The sequence below is a fragment of the Babylonia areolata genome, chromosome 18 (assembly GCF_041734735.1).
Source record: "Babylonia areolata isolate BAREFJ2019XMU chromosome 18, ASM4173473v1, whole genome shotgun sequence".
Lineage (NCBI taxonomy): Eukaryota > Metazoa > Mollusca > Gastropoda > Neogastropoda > Buccinidae > Babylonia > Babylonia areolata.
Window position 1 is genome coordinate 8122392 of NC_134893.1, and position 22280 is coordinate 8144671.

General features: G+C 45.5%; 1 protein-coding gene across 1 annotated transcript in view; it reads left to right on the forward strand.

Annotated features, from left to right (window-relative positions):
* The window catches only part of LOC143293167 (BMP-binding endothelial regulator protein-like), a 139958-nt gene that overhangs the window by 101795 nt on the left and 15883 nt on the right, over positions 1 to 22280 (forward strand). The window contains exons 4-8 of the mRNA XM_076604092.1: positions 1635 to 1737; positions 5810 to 5892; positions 15642 to 15732; positions 17469 to 17551; positions 22152 to 22251. Coding sequence (XP_076460207.1) covers positions 1635 to 1737; positions 5810 to 5892; positions 15642 to 15732; positions 17469 to 17551; positions 22152 to 22251 — 460 coding nt within the window. The remainder of the gene's footprint in view (positions 1 to 1634; positions 1738 to 5809; positions 5893 to 15641; positions 15733 to 17468; positions 17552 to 22151; positions 22252 to 22280) is intronic.

Sequence of the window (22280 nt, forward strand, 5' to 3'; positions counted from 1 at the left end):
AATTTTAAACATGATGGCTGATGAACCATATAATCATTTGTATCAAATAACTTATTCACAAGCAGTAAAGAAGTAAAACAAATAAAAACATAAATGACAATCTGTTCAACATGTGGCGACTACAGGCCCAAAGCAAGACACTGGAGCAACTCATCTGTGAGCTTCTCTTTGCTGAATATCCTGCCCTCATTACGCGGAGACAGCCATACAGCGCATTTCCTGTTTTGCAGGGACTTCCGAGCTGTTCGGACTTGGAAGTCAGCCTGACAAAGACGGAAATTCTCCATCAGCCCGCACCTAATGATGATTACCATCCTCCTCACATCACCAGATGTGAGACAGAACTGAAGACTGTCCATCAGTTCAGCTACCTGGGGTGCACTGTATCGTCAGACGCTAAAATCGACAACAGACTTGCAAAGGCAAACAGCACTTTTTGGAGACTGTACAAACGAGTCTGGAACAACAAATATCTGAAGAAAGGCTAAACAGCAACATACAAAGCCGTTGTTCTCACCAACTCATGTACAGCTCCGAATCGTGGGTCACTTATCATTGTCACCTGCACTTATTGAAGTCTCTATGAACGCTGCCTCTGCACCATCATCAACATCAGCTGGAGCGACTTTGTCACCAACAAACTCATTGAATAAGCGGAGGACACCAGAACCAAGGCCATGTTGTTGAAAACGTAACTGCACTAGACTGGGCATGTCTCTAGGATAGAAGTCCACTGCCTGCCCAAGATTGTGCTGTAGAGGGAACTCTCCAATGGCCATCGTGACAGCGGAGCGCCCCAAAAGAGGTACAAGGGCTCTTTAAAGAAATTCCTCGCCGCCTGTCACAGTGACCATAGGCAGTGGTCCACTCTAGCCACAGTTCGTGCGACCTGGCGACACACCATCCGCCATGCTGACACCTCTCAGGGGACACACGCAGATCCTGTCTCAGTGAAAGAAAGACAGGACAACGAGGAAGATCCGTGACATCACAGCAACCGATCCAAGACAGACTTTCTCTCCTGCAGCTGCTGCAGACAGACCTAGCTGTCCTGAATTGGCCTCGTCAGCTACCACCGAGCCTGCGGCAGACGTGGACAAACCCTGCCTTAATCTTCGTTCGCGAAGCCAAATCTCAAGGCCTGACTAAGCGCGTTGGGTTACGCTGCTGGTCAGGCATCTGCTTGGCAGATGTGGTGTAGGGTATATGGTTTGTCCGAACGCAGTGACGCCTCCTTGAGCAACTGAAACTGAAACTGAAGCCAAACCCTGATTTTAAGTATTGAGAGCATGCTTTACTTACTTGGGCCTTTCACCCCTACTGGGGATAGAGGCTGTCAATAAGAGACCTTATTCCTTATCCTGTGCCTTTTCCCTTATCTGGTTCCAGGCAAGGCCCATCTTGGTAGTGACTGCTTGGAGGTCTCCTCGCCAGGTTGGCCTTTCTTTCTTTTCCCATGGAGGTTCTATGTCAGCGACTGTGTTCTGATATGCTTCTCAACAACTTAATTAGATTTTTTTTTAAACAAACACAAACACCCAATGCCTCATGATGTGAGTTCAGTTGACAAATGTTCAAGAGTTAGTCATCACAAAAAGACTCGGGCATTGAGCGATGTGTTTGTGTGGTTGCAGAATTTACAAGTGGAGTGTGAGAAGAAACGCTGTGAGAAGCTGGACGGCTGTCACGCCATCCTGTTCGGGTTTCCCACCAAGCAGTGCTGTGAGCAGTGCAAAGGTCAGTGCATCACCTTCTTGTGTTTTGCTCTCGTCTCTGTTGGCCTATGGTTATTGAAGTGTGTTGCCTTTTTACAGACTTCTCTCCCCCCACCCCCTTCTTCGCTGTTAGTGCATCATTTCTCTGTGTTGATCTCTGTTCCCTGTGCGGCTTTAAATGTTAATGTACCTTTTACATCCCTCTTTCCGTCATCACCCTCTTTCTTTTGTAACGTTTTGATGTTTTTTGTTTTGTGTGTTCGTTATATTTCTCCCGTTTTATGAGGCAGGATGGAAACGTTCAAGCCTTCTGTGCTTACACACCCCTCCTTTCATTTTTTCTTTCACTTGCTTCTTCTTTGTTTCCTCTCTCTCTCTCTCTCTGTGATCTTCAGTTTGTCTATTCACAAGAAGTGTTATTAGACGGTGTGTGTGTGTGTGTGTGTGTGTGTGTGTGTGTGTGTGTGTGTGTTTTCCTTCTTGTATCTCAGAGGTCCTGTTTTTCTCTGTTTTCTTTTTTTTATTTTTATTCTTTCTTTGTCTTTGTTATAAGAAACAGTCGAACCATCTCTAAGCGAAAAGCCCCCCCCCCCCCCCCCCCCCTCCACCCCCCTCTCTCTCTCGCAACTGTGAGTATCGTTTCTTAAAGTGCGCTTTTTGAATGGTATTTCCTCGCTCATTGTCTGCCCTGATAATTCAAACGCGTAGCTCAGTAAGGGAAATGCACAGTGGAAAGTCTGCATGGTGATGTAAACTCATTTTACTGTTTAATGTTTGCATTTCGTCAAACCTGTCAAATCTAGATCGGTTTAAGATTCTTTTTATCTGAGAAAGGAAGGTAGTCGCTAATAAGCGACAATCATAAATACTATCGTTGTGATCATCATTGTAACAATTTGAAATTCTTCTTCTTCTTCTTCTTGTGATGGTTGTTCTTGAATTATCATTATCTCCATTATTACTGTTCTTTTTTGCTGTTGTGTTTGCTGTCGTGATTGTTTGGTACTGTTTTCATTGTCGCTAGCTTGATTATGCGCAGGTCAGGTATCAAGCTGGGATCTTTTTCAGCAGATGTTGTGTAGCGTATATGGGTCTGTCCGCGCGCTCCGACACCTCCTTGAAACAGAAACTGAAAACTGAAACGTCGTTGTCAATATTCTTGCTGTTGAATGTTTTATCACTGTTGTTGTATAGTCAGCGTTTGCTGCATGTCTCATCTGTGCTACTATTGCCGCTGCTGCTGCTGTTGCTGCTGCTGATGATGATAGTGATGATGATGACGACAACGACGATGATGCCGACGACGACGGCGATGATGATGATGATCTCTGCTGTTGTCGAATCCCGGTTCCTGGCATCGGCGCATTGTGTGAAGTCAGTGACATAGAAAGTAATCCATACAATATGCTCATAAACAGAAGACAAGTGCTTCAGACTCCGAAGCGAAACAGTTCACGACAGCGCCACCCGTCGAGCTTCGACTGAAGTAACGAATAAACTCTCACGTGGAACAGACAGGCGGGATTAGGTGTGCCCACGTGCGCACACACCTGGGTTATGGTTATAGGCTGGATCTTTGACGAAGTTTATTAGGCATCAACAAAGAATGTCAAGTCTTGAGTCCCTTGTTGTTGGGTTTTTTTTTGGGGGGGGGTTGTTTTTGTTTTTGTTTTTGTATCTCGTTGTGTCTGTCTCTGTGTATTACTCTGCCTCTGTCTCTCTGTTTCTGTTCCTGTTTCTGTCTCTGTTACTGTCTTTCTTTATGTCTCTCTATCTGTATCACACTGTCTCTGTCTCTCTCTGTGTGTCTCTCAGGTTTTGTCCCTTTCTTTCTGTCTCTCCCAGGTTCTGTCCCTTTAGTAAGCTGAGCTGTGTGCCAGTATCTCCACCTTTTGATAATAGAGTTATATATTCATTAATTCTCCTTCTCTCTCTTTGTCTATTTCTCTCTGTCTCTCTCTCTCTCTCTCTCTCTGTCTCTCTCTCTCTGTCTCTCTCTCTCTGTCTCTCTGTCTCTCTGTCTCTCAGGTTTTGTCCCTTTCTTTCTGTCTATCCCAGGTTCTGTCCCTTTAGTAAGCTGAGCTGTGTGCCAGTATCTCCACCTTTTGATAATAGAGTTATATATTCATTAATTCTCCTTCTCTCTCTTTGTCTATTTCTCTCTGTCTCTCTCTCTCTCTCTCTCTCTGTCTCTCTCTCTCTGTCTCTCTGTCTGTCTGTCTCTCTCCATACCTTTCACCCTCTCTCGTTTTTTCTCTTCATTTTTGTCTGTTTATAAATCTATCTATCTATCTATCTATCCGTGCATAGTGATCTCTCTCTCTCTCACTATATATATATTTCCCCAAATATATCTCTCTCTGCCCTGCCATCGCTGCCTTCGCCCTATCCACTGTACCCCCCTGTCTCTCTCCAATCCCCCACCTCCTACCCCCCACCCAACCCCAGTTGAATTCATGTTTGCCTTGTCTTTGTTCCTGTGTTTGTGTTACGTGTTACTCTCATACTTTCCTCTGCCCTCTTCCATTTCGGTGTTTGTGTGTGTGTAGATTTTGCGCGTGCGTACGTGTGTGCGTGCGTGCGTGTGTGTATGTGTGTGTGTGCGCGCGCGTGTGTGTCTGTGTTTCACTGCGCGCGCAGTATTTCATATTTTTTTAAAGATAAAACAGGAAACATACTGGTTCGCTCCCACTGCCTCCTACTCTTCTCTCACTACCCCACTCCCCCCATTCCCCCTCCCCCACCCTTTTTCTCTCTGTTTCTATCTACTTTCTCTTCATTCCCCACTCTACTTTCTTGTGTCTGCTTTTTGTCTCTGACCTCTCCTTTGTCTGTCTGTCTGTCTTTCCTTGAATCTCTCTCAATCTTTCTCTGTTTCTCTCTGTCTTTCTCTGTTTCTCTCTCTCTTATTCTGCACTCTACCCCATCATTCTCTCCTATTTTTATATTTGTGCGCACTCGCGCGCTTGTGTATGCATGTGTGTGTGTGTGTGTGTGTGTGTGTGTGTGTGCACGCGCGCGTGCGTGCGTGCGTGCGTGCGTTCGCATGTGTGTATGTCCCTCTCATTTGGCGTCTCTATCCTCTAGCATTCTTCCTCCTCCTCCTCCTCCTCCTCTCTCTCTCTTATTCTCTACTCTCCTCCCCCTCTCTTTCCTATTTTTCTGTTTGTGTGCACACGCGCTTGTGTATGCATGTGGGTACGTGTATGTGTGTGTGTTTGTGTATGTGTGTGTGCACGCGCGCTTGCGTTCGCATGTGTGTCTCATTTGACATCCCTCTCTCTAACACTTTGTTCCTCCCCCCCCCTCTGTCTCTCTCTAACCTTGTCCGTCCTCCTCCACCTAGCCCCCTACACTCTCCCCTCTCTTTTTATCTTACTGCATATTAGTTAAAAATGTCACCTGAATAAATGTTTCCTTTCATCGTGCTGCCAGCGTTTGTGCTGAGTGTCCTTCTCTCGTTGTTGACTGCACTCCTCCAGTTCTGTTGTGTGTGTGTGTGTGTGTGTGCACTTCATACGTGGGAGGGGGGTAAGGGGGGGGGGGCTAAGGGGGATGGGGGAAGTTGGATGGTGGGTGGGGATAGGGTTGCGTTTTGGAAAAATCTTCAACTGCATCATGTGATGAAGGTCTTCTCTGGAGTGTGGCCTCCTGGCGACATAGCGTCAATAGTTCCCTTGTAGGAGTACCGGCGCTGGGACTGCACCAAACGATGATGGACTCGGGATGATTGGCATGGGGTTAATGCCATTGAACTGGCGCGGATGATGGGGCAGAAAAAAAAAAGAAATCAATAAATCAAATTAATAATTAAATAGGCTAGAATGCTATTGCGCTTTTCATCTCGTCGCTACCTACCTGTCTGTCTCTCCTTGTCTGACTACTCTTTCTTTCCCAGTCCTTCTGTTGAATTGTTCCTTGCATCAACATTTTGTTCAAATAAATAAACAAACATATTTTATGTGTCATGTTCAGTATCAATGAACTATGGTAATTATTGATAAATTAATCAACTAGCCCACAAGACACAAGACCTTGTCCTAAGGCTCTGGGTTGCTGGGCTGTAATGGTGTTGCTCTGTCTGTCTCTTACAGGTTGCAAGGCGAACGGCACTGAATACAGAAGTGGAGATGTGTGGTCGCATCCATCTGACCCGTGCCGGAGACAGCATTGCAGGGTAGGTATTGATGGAAGTAGTAGTTGTGGTTTTATGGTAGCAGCAGCAGGAGCAACAGCAGCAGAAGTAGTAGTAGTAGCAGTAGTAGTAGTAGTTGTTGTTGTTGTTGTATCAGTAATACTATGTTAGAGGAAGAAGTTAGTGGTATAATGATGCAGCAGTACTAGAAACAGACAAGTGGTGACAACAGCACTAGCACTGGCCCTTGTAGTAGTTGCAGAGGAAGGAGAATGAAGAGGTGGGTATAAGGAAGAATGATTTTGGTGGTGGCGGTGGCGGTATTGGTTGTAGTGTTGGTTTTGGTAATGCTTATGTTGACGTAGATCACGAAGCATGATGAATCTGGCAAACAACAGACAAGAAACGTAGCTTTTCATTCCCTTAAGGATACTCAACGACTGGTTTGTATAAAGCTGTGTGCCCTTGAATTGGAGCGAAAATCATTAGCTATAGTTGCTTGTTGTTTAATAGTTAATTTGATTTGGTGAACATGAAGAAAGAAACGCCTATCTATCCATCTATCTATCTATCTATCTAGTTCTTCATTTATCATTAATAGAATTCATTTGGCATGCGCTAATCAATGCAGCTTAACGCTCAAACATGCATCAATCATGAAACACACTAGTTAACATGGCTGACACTCAAGGCCTGACCAGCGTGATGCGTTTACATGAAGCCTTGGGTTGGGTTTGGTTTTGCTGGCAGATGTTGTGTAGGTAATATGGACCATCCTGCACCCTGAAACTAAAGTTGGTGGTTAAAAAAAAAAAAGCGCGTGAGTGAGTTCTCACAGGAATCTAACACACTGTGTGGAAACTGGATGACTGGGCACATGACCGAAACGAAACGCTTCACTGAGCGGAGAAGCTTTCCTTCCTGTGTTTGTAATGACAGCTGGAGTGTGTTTAGTGGAGATGGCTATCTGCACCAGACAGAAAAGGACCAGTGTGTGGTGACCCCTCCTCAGGTGACACAGTGTCTGAAGACACACCTCAAATAATGTGACTCACTGCCCAAGCCCTGTCTGCCCATCACTACACACACACACGGTTTTTCAGTAAGTCAGGGGAATACCTTCTTCACCCCCCGTGTCTCAATCCCAGGGACTGCTTTTCCCACTGTCCTTATGTGCCTTCCTCCTCCACCTGGCATTTTCATCCCTCTCCCCCCCCCCCCTCCCCCATCCTCCCTCCCCCCTTTTTAGTCGTGGGTCAAGTATCTAGGTTTTTACATACTGTCCTCCACTGCTGTCTAAATATAAACTTCAGGGGTGTCTATGAATCTGACAGGTCATCTGCAGTTTCTTTTCGCTATTTGCTGAAAAGGTCTTTACCTTCATCTGCCAGAAGTATTATGTAACTCCTTTGTGGGGAATAGAAAAGCTTGGCGCCACAGGGGGTTATTCCTGCTTTGGTCGCAAAGAGTAAAACTGGGTTAAAGCAATATGATTGTTTGGCCTGAGCCAAGAAGACCCAGCAGTCACCGTTTTGGGGTTTTTGGGTTTTTGTTTGTTTGTTTGGTTGGTTTGGTTTGGTTTGGTTTTTGGTTTTTATTGTTTGTTTGTTTGTTTTGTTGGGTTTTTTATTATTTTCTTTTACATTTCCCTTTTATACTCTTTACAAGAAGGCCTAACAGTACTCCTGTTTAAACATACCACTTCGTTTCACCAGCAGATTTAGTAGTCACATTGTTTAATTTCCGTTTGTTTTCTCCCTTTTATACATAGCAGACACGGATTTTCTTCCAGATACAGCCAGTTCGTTCCGCAATGTTTTATGTTCATTTTCACTCCTTAGTTACCTACTTACTCAATACATTAAGACACATTCACAAAGAAGAACGTGACCAGCGTACTTGCCGAGATAATGTGAAGGCAAATTTTCGAATGCAAACGCTTTTCTGTTCAAGAAGAACAATGCATCTGAATTCTATGTGGAAAATACGTTTAGGTGCACTGAAGTCATTAGTCAGAATCATTCATAATATTACGGAAATGGCAAAGTAGCCTCAGGATTAATACGCTTCTTATAATTCCTGATGCTATTAATAAGAAATTTCAATAAATATCACTTGTGAAACACAAGCTGTCCAACTTTTGAAATATCCTCAAGAGCGTTCTCTTTGCGGAGAGTAAAACAACACTTTAAAAACGTTTTGAAACGCATTTCCAGACAATACAAATGTTTTGTTTACTTCTATCTATCGATTCATAAGTTCCCCGTAAACACTTGTGTGATAGGCATCTTTCTAAATTATAATGTTGTGTCTTTAGCATCTTTCTGAATCATAATGCAAAAAAGCAAGAAATGTATGTAGAGACTTCTGAAATATTCATTATCAAATGCCTTGTTTGGCTTTCAGTTACCATACTAGCCAGTTACCGTATATGTCATAATCATAATGAATGTCAATTTTAAGAGGAATTTTAGTGAATGAAAAAAATATAGAAGGAACGAATGAAAAGAAGAAATCTAAAATAATTAAAAGAGAAAGCTGAATCGACGGTGTTCTCACTGTGTATGAAACGAAGAAACAATTCAGTGGATGTTATCTAAAGTTCATCCGCGACAGTAGAGGATAATTATGATAAAAATAAAAAGGAAAGAAAAAAGAAGTGGAGGAGTTGAGAAAGAAAACAAAAGACTTGAAAGAAAGAAAAATATAAAAAGAAATGAAGAGAAAGAAAACAATGTATGCACCATGACATATTACGGAAGATACATGAAGTAGTTACAACTTTTTTTTTTAAGTCTGAAAAGCAATACTATACTCTTTAGTCTCCTGTGAGCCGTGGAGTGAAAGGAGCTTTTTTTTTCCTTTCACGTTTGTAATGACAGCTTGTGTGTGTAGAGAAAGAGATAGCCATCTGCACTAGACAGACAGGATGATGACACTCCTCATGGTTGACTCGAGTGCTGCTCTCTCATCATGGGGTCTGATCCGCAGTCACGCTCTTCCTGTAGCTACTTGTTCCTGTAGGTAATACAATGCCAGGAAGTCAGGGAAGAGTCGTATGCTGTGGTCTTCACGTCTTACTTTCTGCAGTTTGTCGTCTGACGTTCGTCCTTTCCTGTCCTCTTCATCTTCTTCCTTTCTGTTCACCCTGTCCTCTTTTGTCTTCGTCCATGTCTTGTTCACCTTTGTCATCATCACTGTTATCATCGGTTTCTTCTTCTTCTTTCGCTCCTCCTCCCTCTCCTCCTCCTTCGTTTTTTTCACCCACCCACGCAGAACAAAGAAGTCGAGAAAAACTACCCAGTTTAAGTAAAACCTTTTTAAAGCAAACTTAACGACATGAGTAATACGTTTTCACTGTCTATTTGAAGACTAAAATGAAAACAAAAATCATCACAGCTACGAGGTAATCACTACCACAGTGAGAGCAAATACAGTGCCCCATCTGCTGGTGCCACACATCACATCAGCTGGTGGGGGTTGTTGCTTCAGGAATTACAGCTACCATTCCCCCGTCCACGTCATTATGAATTCAGCCAGAAGAACACTGTTTGCTATAAAGTTGTTGTGGCTTTGATGTCCATGCCTTTGGTCGTTCTTCAAGGCGCTGTCGTACAGATCATGCCCTTCAGCGTAGAGTAGCTGACCCACCTGTTTGTTTGGAGTGGTCAGCTAATCCCAGCTTGGGCAACGTTAATGGCCCAAAGTGAGATTGCTCGGGACGCTGATCGTACGAGACAACATTGTCAGCTCGGCTTTTAGTTAGATCTACAATACGCCCTGGGCTGCTTGCGCAAAGATTTATAGCTTCGCATGCGGACACATGTGAAGCATTTTAGTTGTTTGAACTAGTGAGAGTGTGTGTGTCGTGGACACTGTATAATGTTTGTCACAATCTGAGCAAAGTTGTCAATGAGATAAGGGAAGAGTTTAAAACCTGCCTTGTCTGATTAGTCAACATCAAATTTACTCATTTCAGTGAGCCTGTTATGGTTCGGTTTTGAGTCAGATGGAGGAGACTAGAAGCGATATGCTCGGTGTATAGCAATCATGCTGTAATACATCCACACAGTTATGAGAAAACTTTTTTCTCTCTCTCGGTACTGGTTTTGTGTTCTGTCAGAGGCATTTTAAACACCAATATTTCGATTTTAATGATAATATGATGCACACAAATCATTGTCAAAAACGGAAAATGCAGTTCTCTTCTTCCATTTTCATGAAATACCAGTAGACGGGAGGGTTTTTCAGCTTTAAAGAGCTAAAAGAATTTCCAAATTAAGACAAACCCTGCATGGACTTGATATCTCAGCAATGCAACTCGTATTAAAAAAAAAAAACTAACAAAAAAAACAAACAAAAACAACAACAACAACGAACCAAACAAACAAACAACAAAAAACCGATGTTCATTTGTACAGCATCCCTACTCTTCGACAGCCGTATTATGAGGGGGGTCAAACAGAAGTCGGTCACAGCTGGCAGGAAGGGGGTGACGTCCAGAGGTTTGTGGCCACCACGTCGGTTTTTGTGGGCGATACCGACGGGCTGTGGACAGTTACCCTTGACAACCGAACACTCTCACTAACGAACTAAACCTACAGGAGTCTTCAGACACTCACCCCCACCTTCACCCCTCACCCCCCTCGCGCGCTGCATCACTCACTCTCCTTCCGTAGGGGGTTAAAATAAAGTGGGGAAGAGGAGGGATTGGTTGGGGGGTGGCAGGGGAAGGGGGGGGGGCATCGCTCAGCTCTTCCTGATGACTTTATGGTCACTGCTCCGCCTCTCTCTCTCCCCCCTCCACACCCAGGCCCCCTCACTCCTCCCCTCACCGCAGCCTTTCTACCACCCCTACCCCCCCAGACCCCCCACACCCACCCCCTACCCCTCGACATCCTCTTTTCAACCTGGTCCGCCAACTCACCCCACCCCCTCACCATCCCCTTCCGTCCCCTCCCCCCTTTTACCCCCTCCCCCATCCAACCCCTCAGGCCCCCTTGTCGAGCTCCACCCCCTGCTTTGGTGTGTCGTTAAGTATGCTGTGTGGTTTCCGGCGGTCCTGTCCTCCCGCCCCTTGCCTGTGGTTCCCGCCCCTCGATAACGTCACGGGCCAGAGAGAGAGAGAGAGAGAGGTGGGTGGCAAAGGGATGTGGGACAGTGGTGGGAAGGGAGAAAGGACTGGAGGTTTGGGGGGGGGGGGTGAGGGGGGGGGAGCGGTGTGAGGGTGAAGAGTGAGAGGGTGGACAGAGCCAATACAGTGAGTAGCTTGACAGGTAAAGTATGTGGTGGTTATTTATCTCTTTCGCTTTTTCTCTCCGGGGCTTGAGAAGAGGTACTTACACACGCGCCGTCGCGGCGCTTTGCTCCGTGAGATTACAGGGACCCACACACGCACATACACAGATGCACACACACACACACACACACACACACACACACACACACGCACACACACACACACACGCGCGCGCGCGCGCGACACTGCATTCATACAAACATGCATATATTTTGTATACCTGGTCGCTAACACATCGTCCAAAAGCTGCAACAGATCTAACTGATATACGTATTGCCGAGTCATTGATTTCAAGGCTTCATGCACCTGATCACAAAGGGTGACACTGCATGTTTAGTGCAACTGATGTACATGGTTTACATTTTTTTCCCCATTTAGAAACCTGGGAAACATGTCTACAATCTGTTACTGGTATTAGCCGATCTGTCAGCCTAACTCCATCGAAACGTAATCAATCATATCAATACCAAGCAGAACGCTGAACGCAAACATATTCGAATAACAAAACTAATCAACACTCTTGATAACAGTAGTCTTTCTATGATAATATGATCATGAATGAAGGGAACAAGAAACTGTAAAGAAAATGCTCTCGAAATAGTCAAAAGACTCTCTCTCTCTCTCTCTCTCTCTCTCTCTCTCTCTCTCTGTCTTTTTCCCTCTCTCTCTCTCTTTCTCTCCCCCCTCTCTCTCTCTTTCTCTCTCTCACACAACACCCCCACCCCTCCACCCACCCCCACCTCAAATTAACTCAATACTCTGTTTTGCTTCTTTGTCTGTCTGTATCTGTATTCCATTATTGTTTTATTTTGTTTCTGTTCAGCGCTGAAGAAGCTCGTGATTTAAGACAGTTTACATAACCCAGTTGCCCTGACCTAGCTGTTATTCGAGTTGTCATGGCTCTTCCTCCTCTCATTCTAGATGTCACGACCCTAGCTGACATCATTCTAGATGTCGCAGCCCATGTTGCCCTCATCTTAGATGCCATTGTTCCAGATGTCATGACCCTATCACGACCCCAGCTGATGTTAGATGTCGCGACCCAAACTGCCCCAGTTACAGATTTCACGACCATAACCGCCGTCATTCTAGATGTCATAACTCTAGTCAACATCATTCATTATGCTTCACCCTGTAGCTGCTCTCATTCCAGGTGTCACGACCCTAGCTGCCCTAACCCTAGCTGCCTTCATTTAAGATGTCACAACCCATCCTCATTATAGACTTCAATATCATGGTTGACCTCATTCTCATGAACCTTGACTATTTGAAACTCGTTGACATCATTCTAATTGTTTTGACATAAATCTGCTCTCATTATAGATGTCACAACCATAGATGCCCTCGTTCTAGATGTCACGACACTAGCTGCCCCAATTCCAGTGTCATCATCCTAGCTGCCCCCATTCTAGATTTCGTTACCCTAGCTGCTCTAATCCTAGGTATCAGGCCCTCGGTGACCTCATTCTAGATGCCACAACTCTGCCTTTTGTTTCTAGGTGTAGCGATGCCAGCTGCCATCACCCTCAGTGCCATGACCCTTCTTCTTCTTCTTCATTCCAGCATCGTCATTCCCTTTAACTTCATTCAACTTCTTATTCAGAGTTTGGTCTCTGACCGAGGATAGACGCTACATAAGTATCGACATCCAAGTCATATCATATGGATGTCCTCAATCTTAAATTCTCAAGACTCGGAAAAGATGGATACGGGGATAGGAGGGGATGGGTGGAGAGATGCGGGGATGACAGACAAGAAGACTTGTTCGTTCATCGCAGTCAGTGAGGAACTCGGCATCTCTACCGGGTAGTTATCTGGACACGATGCGCCCGAAGATGGCTGGTCAGCTTGTTAACAAGAAGACTACGGTTGCAGCTGTAACAAACCGCACTTGTGCACTTCAGTGTACGAGTTGACCTTGTCTGCGGGGGTGGTACTTGGTCACGACGCATGACACAATACTGTTGACTTTGTGTGTGTGTGTGTGTGTGTGTGTGTGTGTGTGTCCCCAGTTTAGCGTTTCCACCATATCCAGTCAAGTTGTGGGCGGCCCCCCCACCCCCTCCAACTTTCAGTCTCCTTCCCCTTCCACCTCTGTCTGCCACCCCCATTACCACTCCCCCAAGCCCCCGCCTCCATTCCACATCGATCCATATCCACCTCTTTTTGTCTTTCTTAAGCCCACTCTCCCTCATCCCTTCACACGTACATATTATATACGTAGGTACCTATGGTCTACACGTCTCTGGACTTAGCTATGGGCTGCGGTACGTGTTCGAATGTGGACAAAGTCACGGCGACAAAGTTATAAGCTGTTTTCCCCAATACGTGTAGTTTGTGTGTGTGTGTGTGTGTGTGTGTGTGTGTGTGTGTGTGTGTGTGTGTGTGTGTGTGTGTAAAAAGCCACAAAGGATTACGATCTATTTCGTCCCTCTCGTGCAATCTCTGTTAGCTAGTCTGCCAGTCACTCTGTGTCTCTCTCTGTTTCTGTCTCAGTCTCTTTATCTCTGTCTCACCCCTTTTCCACCCCATCTTTTTCTAGGTCTCTTTCCATGTCTTAGCCATGTTTACACACACACACACACACACACACACAATCACACACACACACTCTCTCTCTCTCTCTCTCTTTCTCTGTGTCTCTCTCACACACAGACACACAGAGTATGCAACTACTAAGATACATAGTACACACACACACACACACACACACACACACACACACACACACACACACACACACACACACACACACACACACACACACACACACACACACGAACGAGCAGCCATCCGTCGTGTTGACAATTGTTTTGGTCACGATCTGAGCGAAGAGAGCCACTTTTGCTTTCAAGTGCTCTCCGCTGTTCTTGGTGGTCGTGTTGACAGTGTTTGGGGTGGGGGCTGCATCGGCGTGGTTGTACACAGTCTCTTTCTGTTCATGTCCCACGCACTCATTCACACACACACACACACACGCGCGCGTGCGCGCACGCACGCACGCTCGCACACAAACACGCACACGCACACACAGACACACACACACACACACACACACACACACGTATGCACATACAAGCACACGCATTCACACAGAAACGCACGCATACACTCAAATACACACCTATACACATAAATACACACGCGCGCGCGCAAACGCTAACACACACACACACACACACACACACACACACACACACACACACACACACACACACACACACAGGACCTCACTGTTTCTTTCCGTCTTTTCCTTCCCCACTCTCTCTCTCACACATAAGCCTTATAGATATATTTAACAAATGCCCTATTACGTGCTAGCTTAACTCCTTGTATCCTCATGCACAAGACTGTGTTTGATGCACTAAGCCAGCTTTCTTTCTGGGGTTAACTTTGTGAAAGTCCGTCCCCCCAGTCTCCAGTGATCAGTCCGATGAATGGAGGGTTACCCTTACAGAGGAGGAAAGCGAAGTTTCACCAAGCAACTCCACTTGAACGACAACATATGAACAGGGGCAGCGAAACAGCAAAAATATTTCATTTATATGTGTTCGTGATTATGAGAAACATAGCCTTCTGAATTGAAGCTAGACGCTCAAACAACTGAAAAATTCGCGAAGGAAGAAAGGTTTGTTCATATAGCTTTCAGTGTCGTCGACCTCAAGATACAACCCTAGCGTTACGATGCAGACAAGGGACTTTTGATAAATAAATTATTAACCAACACCGGAACCCGTTCCCTTTGACAAGGAGCAAGAAACTAGTGCTTACAGCCGTTTGACACAACTTCGAGTTCATAGCGTGTATTCTTTATCAGTTGTTGGGTTTTCTGCATTAATTGCAAGCCCTCACGTCACAGACAAGATTTTTTTTTTTTTTTTTTTTTTTTTTTTTTAATGATCACACCAATTTCAGTCTGTTTCAGTCTGGGAAACTTGTCGTTTAGTTACCCATCAGCTGACACACTAGCAAGACGAAACAAAAGAATCTCAGAGACTTTTCCATTAGCAGGCATCTGCGCTTACACTCACCTGAGAAAGGCTATTAAGAGATGGGGGGATAAGCTTGCAATCCCCTAAGGGATTTCTCTCTCTCTCTCTCTCTCTCTCTCTCTCTCTCTCTCCTGTGAGATAGTCATTGCTGCTGATGCTGCACAGAAACAGCCCAGCTAGGTTTGTAAAAGCTAAAAGCTACCGAGCTCATCGGACTGGAAGTCACCTTGAAAAAGACAACAACAACAACAATATATATATATATATATATATATATATATATATATAGAGAGAGAGAGAGAGAGAGAGAGAGAGAGCATGACAGTGGGTGAAAACGGGTTCAGGTAAACAACTCTTTCTTCATTGAGAAAACAATACGGATTTTAAAACAAATCTTTACAGCGATGCCTTACTAACTGGCAGTATATCTATTGATCAGTCAATGTGTGTGTGTGTGTGTGTGTGTGTGTGTGTGTGTGTGTGTGTGTGTGTGTTTTCAGGCCGGGGTGATCACGGAGTCCATAGTGAGGTGTTTTGCCCACTGCCACTCCCCTCAGCACGTGCCGGGACGCTGCTGTCCTGTGTGTCCCGGTGAGTCATTCAGGTTGAGTTCATTCCTTCCTTTCACTGACAGGGGCTCACATTCTGGGCCACTCAAGAGTCACTTCCTGACTGACTGGTTTCTGCTGCCACCTCACTCACTCATTCACAGGTGGACTGCGTATCTGACTCATCCTATTTGTTACCTGTTTGTCTGACTTGCTTCCTGGCTGCCTGACTAGCTTCCTGGCTGCCTGACTAGCTTCTTGACTGTCTGACTCGCTTCCTGGCTGTCTGGCTCGCTCCATGATTGTTTGACTCGCTCCATGATTGTCTGGCTCGCTCCTTTACTGTGTGAGTCAGACTGCCTGACTCGCTCCCTGACTGCCTGACTCGCTCCCTGACTGCCTGACTTGCTCACTGACTGTCTGACTCGCTCACTAAATGTCCGATTAGTTTCTTGACTGTCTGACTCGCACACTCTGACACGTTCACTGACTGTTTGACTCGCTCCATGATTGTCTGACTCGCCCCATGACTGTGTGACTCGCTCCATGACTTACGTTCAAACTGATACGCTTCCCGAATATTTGGCTTATTTTCTGAGGACCCAATTCCTGACTCATTAACTTACTTCCTAACTGTCTGATTCATTTTCTGATTTTTTTTCTTCTGCCCCGTCATCTGCACCGTTTTAGTGGCATTACTCCCACGCCGCTCATTTAGATTCCTCCATACACGGCCACACCCGGGTTCGTCAGTCACAGTTCCAGCGTCGGCAGTTCGCAGGGAACCATCGATGTTAGGTCGCCAGGAGGCCACACACCAGAGGAGACCCTGCACTGCTGCTGAGTCACTTCGGTGGTGTTCAGTGGTGCCTGTTCTGATTTAACGTACTTAGGACACCACCTGCTAAGCCCCCTACAAACGACAATAATGGCTTAGTCGCGGAGCCAGACTGAGTGAGCGTCCCTCCCAGAGTGAAGACCGCCACCACGTCCCTCAAACAACAGCCCCCCATGAATCTGCCGACACTTAAGACATTGACAGGACTCACCCCAAGCACAGAAGTGGAGGGTTATCAAAACTGAGGTCACCATGAGAGCAGGGCATGAAAGGCCACAGACTTTGAGACTGTTTTTGTTTATATTGATGATGATGGAGGAGGAGGATGACGATGACGATGTTGCTATGGAGGTCCATTTGGTTTGGGACTGCGTGACAAGGCTGTACTCTACGCTTCCTGTCATAATGATATCCCGGCGTTAACCGGGCCCGAGAGATACAGACACTTGCAGTGTTGGTCAAGTAATTAGAGCAACACACCCAAAGACGCATCCTTGAAGTGGATGACACTCGACTGTGTGGTCCCAGTCTTCCCATTTAAGCCCACAGCATACTCAACTCTGGGTAGAAGCCGTCCACGGGCCGAAAAACCCACCTCCACTGGGATTCGAACCCGCGTCCTCCCAGCCGTCAGTCCGCGACGCTAACCACTTCGCCACGGCGGCTGGTTCATTTTCTGAATTGTTGATTCTCTTTCTGACTGGTTATTCACGTCACAACTGTCTGATTGATACCTGATTTGGGGGATAGAGGTGAGGGGTGGGGATTTGGCAGGTACAAACAGCACTGACTCGACGTTGTATGTCTGTTTGGAAGCGGAATGTTCATTTTCCTTATTAACGATTGCAGGCTCTTTTTGGTAGATCCAGTGATTGAATCAGGTTACAATGATGTAACTGAATGAAACTTGTATATACATTGCTTCCCCGCTTCCCTGTCAGGTTGCACGTTTCGTGGGGAGAGCTACCAGGAAGGGGCAACGTTCACATTGCCCACAGACCCCTGTACACAGTGCGTCTGCAAGGTAAGTGTCGCGATCAGTGTTGTCTGGATGTAATGTCTTTTGTGTACATTATTGTGTCTGTAATGTAAGTCTCATAGCTTTCACTGCCTGTTTTGTTTTTGTTGTATTCTTGTTTTTGTTTGTTTGTTTCTGGTTTTTGTTGTTGTTGTTGTTTTTCTCGCCCAACATAGTACTGGTTGTCTTACAACATGAAAACAAGCGCAGGTAACAACCAAGCAACTCGTCTATTTTAGCTCACACTGTTGACCATAAGCCATCACTCAGATGATGAAAATGATTTGTTTGTGTTAATGTGCCGTTTAGCATATCAGTTAAGCCTGTGTGGGTTACGCAGATGTTACACTGTGATTGATAGCTGTGAAGTTCCCATGTCAAGACGGTCTTAGATTTATATTATCTTCTGCCAAAAGTCAAACGTATCACTGTGTCGCTCTTCCTGTTTCGGTCTACCTGTGTGTTGCAGACCCCTCACACCCACTTCTTTCACTCCCTCTCCCTCCCTCCCTCTCTCTCTCTCTCTTACTCTTTGTTCCCTACCTTCCTCTTTCCCTGCCTTCTGTATCTCCCCCTCTCCCTGCCTTCTGTATCTCCCCCTCTCCCTGCCTTCTGTATCTCCCCCTCTCTCTGCCTTCTGTATCTCCCCATCTCCCTGCCTTCTGTATCTCCCCCTCTCTCTGCCTCCTGTATCTCCCCCTCTCCCTGCCTTCTGTATCTCCCCCTCTCTCTGCCTTCTGTATCTGCCCCTCTCTCTCTGCCTTCTTTATCTCCCCCCCTCTCTCTCTGCCTTCTGTATCTCCCCCTCTCCCTGCCTTCTGTATCCCCCCTCTCCCTGCCTTCTGTATCCCCCTCTCTCTCTGCCTTCTGTATCTCCCCAGCTCCCTGCCTTCTGTATCTCCCCATCTCCCTGCCTTCTGTATCTCCCTCTCTCTCTGCCTTCTGTATCTCCCCATCTCCCTGCCTTCTGTATCTCCCCATCTCCCTGCCTTCTGTATCTCCCTCTCTCTCTGCCTTCTGTATCTCCCCTTCTCCCTGCCTTCTGTATCTCCCACTCTCCCTGCCTTCTGTATCCCCCCCTCTCCCTGCCTTCTGTATCTCCCCCTCTCTCTGCCTTCTGTATCTCCCCATCTCCCTGCCTTCTGTATCTCCCCTTCTCCCTGCCTTCTGTATCTCCCCCTCTCTCTGCCTTCTGTATCTCCCCCTCTCTCTGCCTTCTGTATCTCCCTCTCTCTCTGCCTTCTGTATCTCCCCATCTCTCTGCCTTCTGTATCTCCCCCTCTCTCTGCCTTCTGTATCTCCCCTCTCTCTCTGCCTTCTGTATCTGCCCCTCTCTCTGCCTTCTGTATCTCCCCCTCTCCCTGCCTTCTGTATCTCCCCCTCTCTCTGCCTTCTGTATCTCCCCTTCTCTCTGCCTTCTGTATCTCCCTCTCTCTGCCTTCTGTATCTCCCCATCTCCCTGCCTTCTGTATCTGCCCCTCTCCATGCCTTCTGTATCTCCCTCTCTCTGCCTTCTGTATCTCCCCATCTCCCTGCCTTCTGTATCTGCCCCTATCTCTCTCTGCCTTCTGTATCTCCCCCTCTCTGCCTTCTGTATCTCCCCCTCTCTCTCTGCCTTCTGTATCTCCCTCTCTCTCTGCCTTCTGTATCTCCCCCTCTCTCTGCCTTCTGTATCTCCCCCTCTCTCTGCCTTCTGTATCTCCCCCTCTCTCTGCCTTCTGTATCTGCCCCTCTCTCTCTGCCTTCTGTATCTCCCCCTCTCTCTGCTTTCTGTATCTCCCCCTCTCTCTCTCTGCCTTCTGTATCTCCCCATCTCCCTGCCTTCTGTATCTCCCCCTCTCCCTGCCTTCTGTATCCCCTCTCTCTCTCTGCCTTCTGTTTCTCACCCGCTCTCTCTGCCTAGCGTATCTCCATCTCTCCCTGTCCTGAATCTCACAATCTCTCTGCCTTCTGTATCCCCCTGTCTCTGCTTTCTGTGAATATTCAGTGATGTCGATCTTCGTCGTAAAGTCGCCAAGGGCATAAAGACATTTTTTCTAAAATTCTGGTCTTCTTAATATGCGAGGTTGTACATCTCTCCCTCCCCCTGTCTCTGTCTCTGTCTCTAAAGAACACACTGAGAGACTGTGTGTGTGTGTGTGTGTGTGTTTGAAAACATTTGGATGTTATGAGAGAGAGAGAGAGAGAGAGAGAGAGAGAGAGAGAGAGAGAGAGAGAGAGATGTTACGTAGCCAAACATCAAAACATCACCAAATCTTTTGCCACGAGGGCTCATTTTTCAGCGAAGCGATATTGTCCACTTAAGTTGGGCAAACGATATGGCTAGTTCTGTCAAGACAGTGTGATAATTTTTTCGACAAAGATGAAGCTGTGTCATGACGTTTTTCGACAAAGATGAAGCTGTGTCATGAACCTGCTGACACTGACCTCTGAGATAGCCTCGACCGATACTCCTCTCTGTGTGTCGGTCTGTCTATCTGGGTGTGTCTCTGTCTCTGTTTGTCTGTCTGTCTTTGAAACTAAATGGTGGGGCGAGACACAGGGAGGGTGGGGGAGGAGGGGTGCATGAAAGTGTAGAGTGCATAGTATGTAAACATTCTTCTTGTCTATACGAACAGAAAATCCTAATTATACGGTGAACAGTCCGGTCGTGCAGTACAGCATAATATTTAACTGCAATTACACCGTTTGTCAGCACTCTTTTTTGTTTTTGTTTTTGTTTTTTGTTTTGGGTTTTTTTTTGTTGTGGTTGTTTGTTTTTTTTTTTTTGTTTTTTTTTGGTTGTTGTTTTTTTTGGTTGTTTTTGTTTTGGTTTTTTTTGGGGGGGGTTGTTTTTTTGTCAAGGACAGGTGATCACACTCACGACTTGTGGCGTTCAATGGTTGGATAGTTGCGCACGAGGACAATTTGTCTACAACACTGCTGACAGAAGTACATAACTATGATCTGGACATGCCCAATGCATTAAGGATACTCAGTTGTGTACATAAAGGTGTCGAACGTTCGTTACCGTCTGGACCCAACCGACACTGGTTAGAAAAAAAAAGATATTGATATTCCTTGAAAGGCAGTGGGTTTTTTTGTTGCTGTGTTGTTGTTGTTGTTTTGAATAATTAGATACGTTAAACAGAAATGGAAAGGCAGCAGTTGAGAATAATACAGACTTGTCGTTCCTACTGTTGTATCGCATGTCATGGGTGTAACTGATGATGCATAACATTCACTTGAAAATGTGCTTCGGTACCGTAAGCATACAAGAAGCATTGCGTTTGCTTGGCTCTGGAAATAGCTGCTTAATCAAACATACCACAAACATCAGCAGGCTGTCCTCACGTGAGGATATTTTTCTTAGCCCTGAACAAAGAATGCAGCGTAACAGTGAACTATAATTTCTGCATGATATCACAGACTTTATCGATCACCTAACTGTACAGAACACAGCAAAAGCTCAGGAGGCCACAAGGACCACACAACGTTTTCGAAACACTGAAACAAACGAACGAAGACAGGCAGTAATATAATCGTAGAAAGCTATAGCATGGGAAAAAGTCGGGAAGGATTCGAATTGAATTTATCTTGAGTGTCATGTACATTGAATGCCAAGACGGTGGCTTTCCTGAGCTCTCGAAGCTGTTTATTCAGCTGGTGTCTTTTTCCATCGTTGTTGAAAATAGGAATGATTAGAGCGTACAGCTCGGTTTCAGATGGGAAATATGTGGGTTTTGGTTGTTGTTGTCACAGTTGTTGTTTGTGTTTTGGTTGGTTTCATTGTTGAGAGCGCTTTTTTTGTGCCATGATTGAACTTTGCATATTAATGTATTCTGTGTGTGTGTGTGTGTGTGTGTGTGTGTGTGTGTTTGTGTGTGCGTATGTGTGTGTATGTGTGTGTGTGTGTGTGTGTGTGTGTGTGTGTGTGCGCGCACACACACAGAGATACACACACACACATATATAATATTATGTGTGTATATATATATGTGTGTGTGTGTGTGTGCGCACACACACACACACACATACACACACACACACACACACACACACACACACAGAATACATTAATATGCAAAGTGTGTGTATGTGTGTGCACAGATATATGTGTATATATATTACTAAAAATATACATCTCTCTCTCTCTCTCTCTCTCTCTCTCTCTCTCTCTCTCTCTCTTTAGTAACTGTGATTAAATATCAGTGATTGAATCTTCAAGATGGACCATCTTGTTCTTTTGTGTGTGTGCGCGCGCATATATATATATATATATATATGTGTGTGTGTGTGTGTGTGTGTGTGTGTGTGTGTGTGTGTGTGTGTGTGTGTGCAGAGAAAAAAATGCATTATATATATATATATATATATGTGTGTGTGTGTGTGTGTGTGTGTGTGGAGTTGTTTAGGTTTTAGTTATCAGTATCATCATGAAGATGACAGTCGTACAGATGGACAAGTAACATGTTTTTAAAGTAACCGATAAAAACACCAATATAATTAAAAAAACTTTTTTTTTTAAATTGATAAATGAACGACAGATCTCCGTTGCGACTAGCTTTCGCAAAGGACAAAAGACTCCAGTATAGTAACGTCTGTCACTGTGTCTTGTCCTTCACAGGACGGGATGTTGTCCTGTTCCAAAGCCTCCTGCCCTGTTCTCAACTGTCCAAAGTCCGTCATCTACCAGCCCAAAGGGGAATGCTGCCCGAAGTGCAAAGGTAAGAGGTTATTTGGCTGTTATTACTGT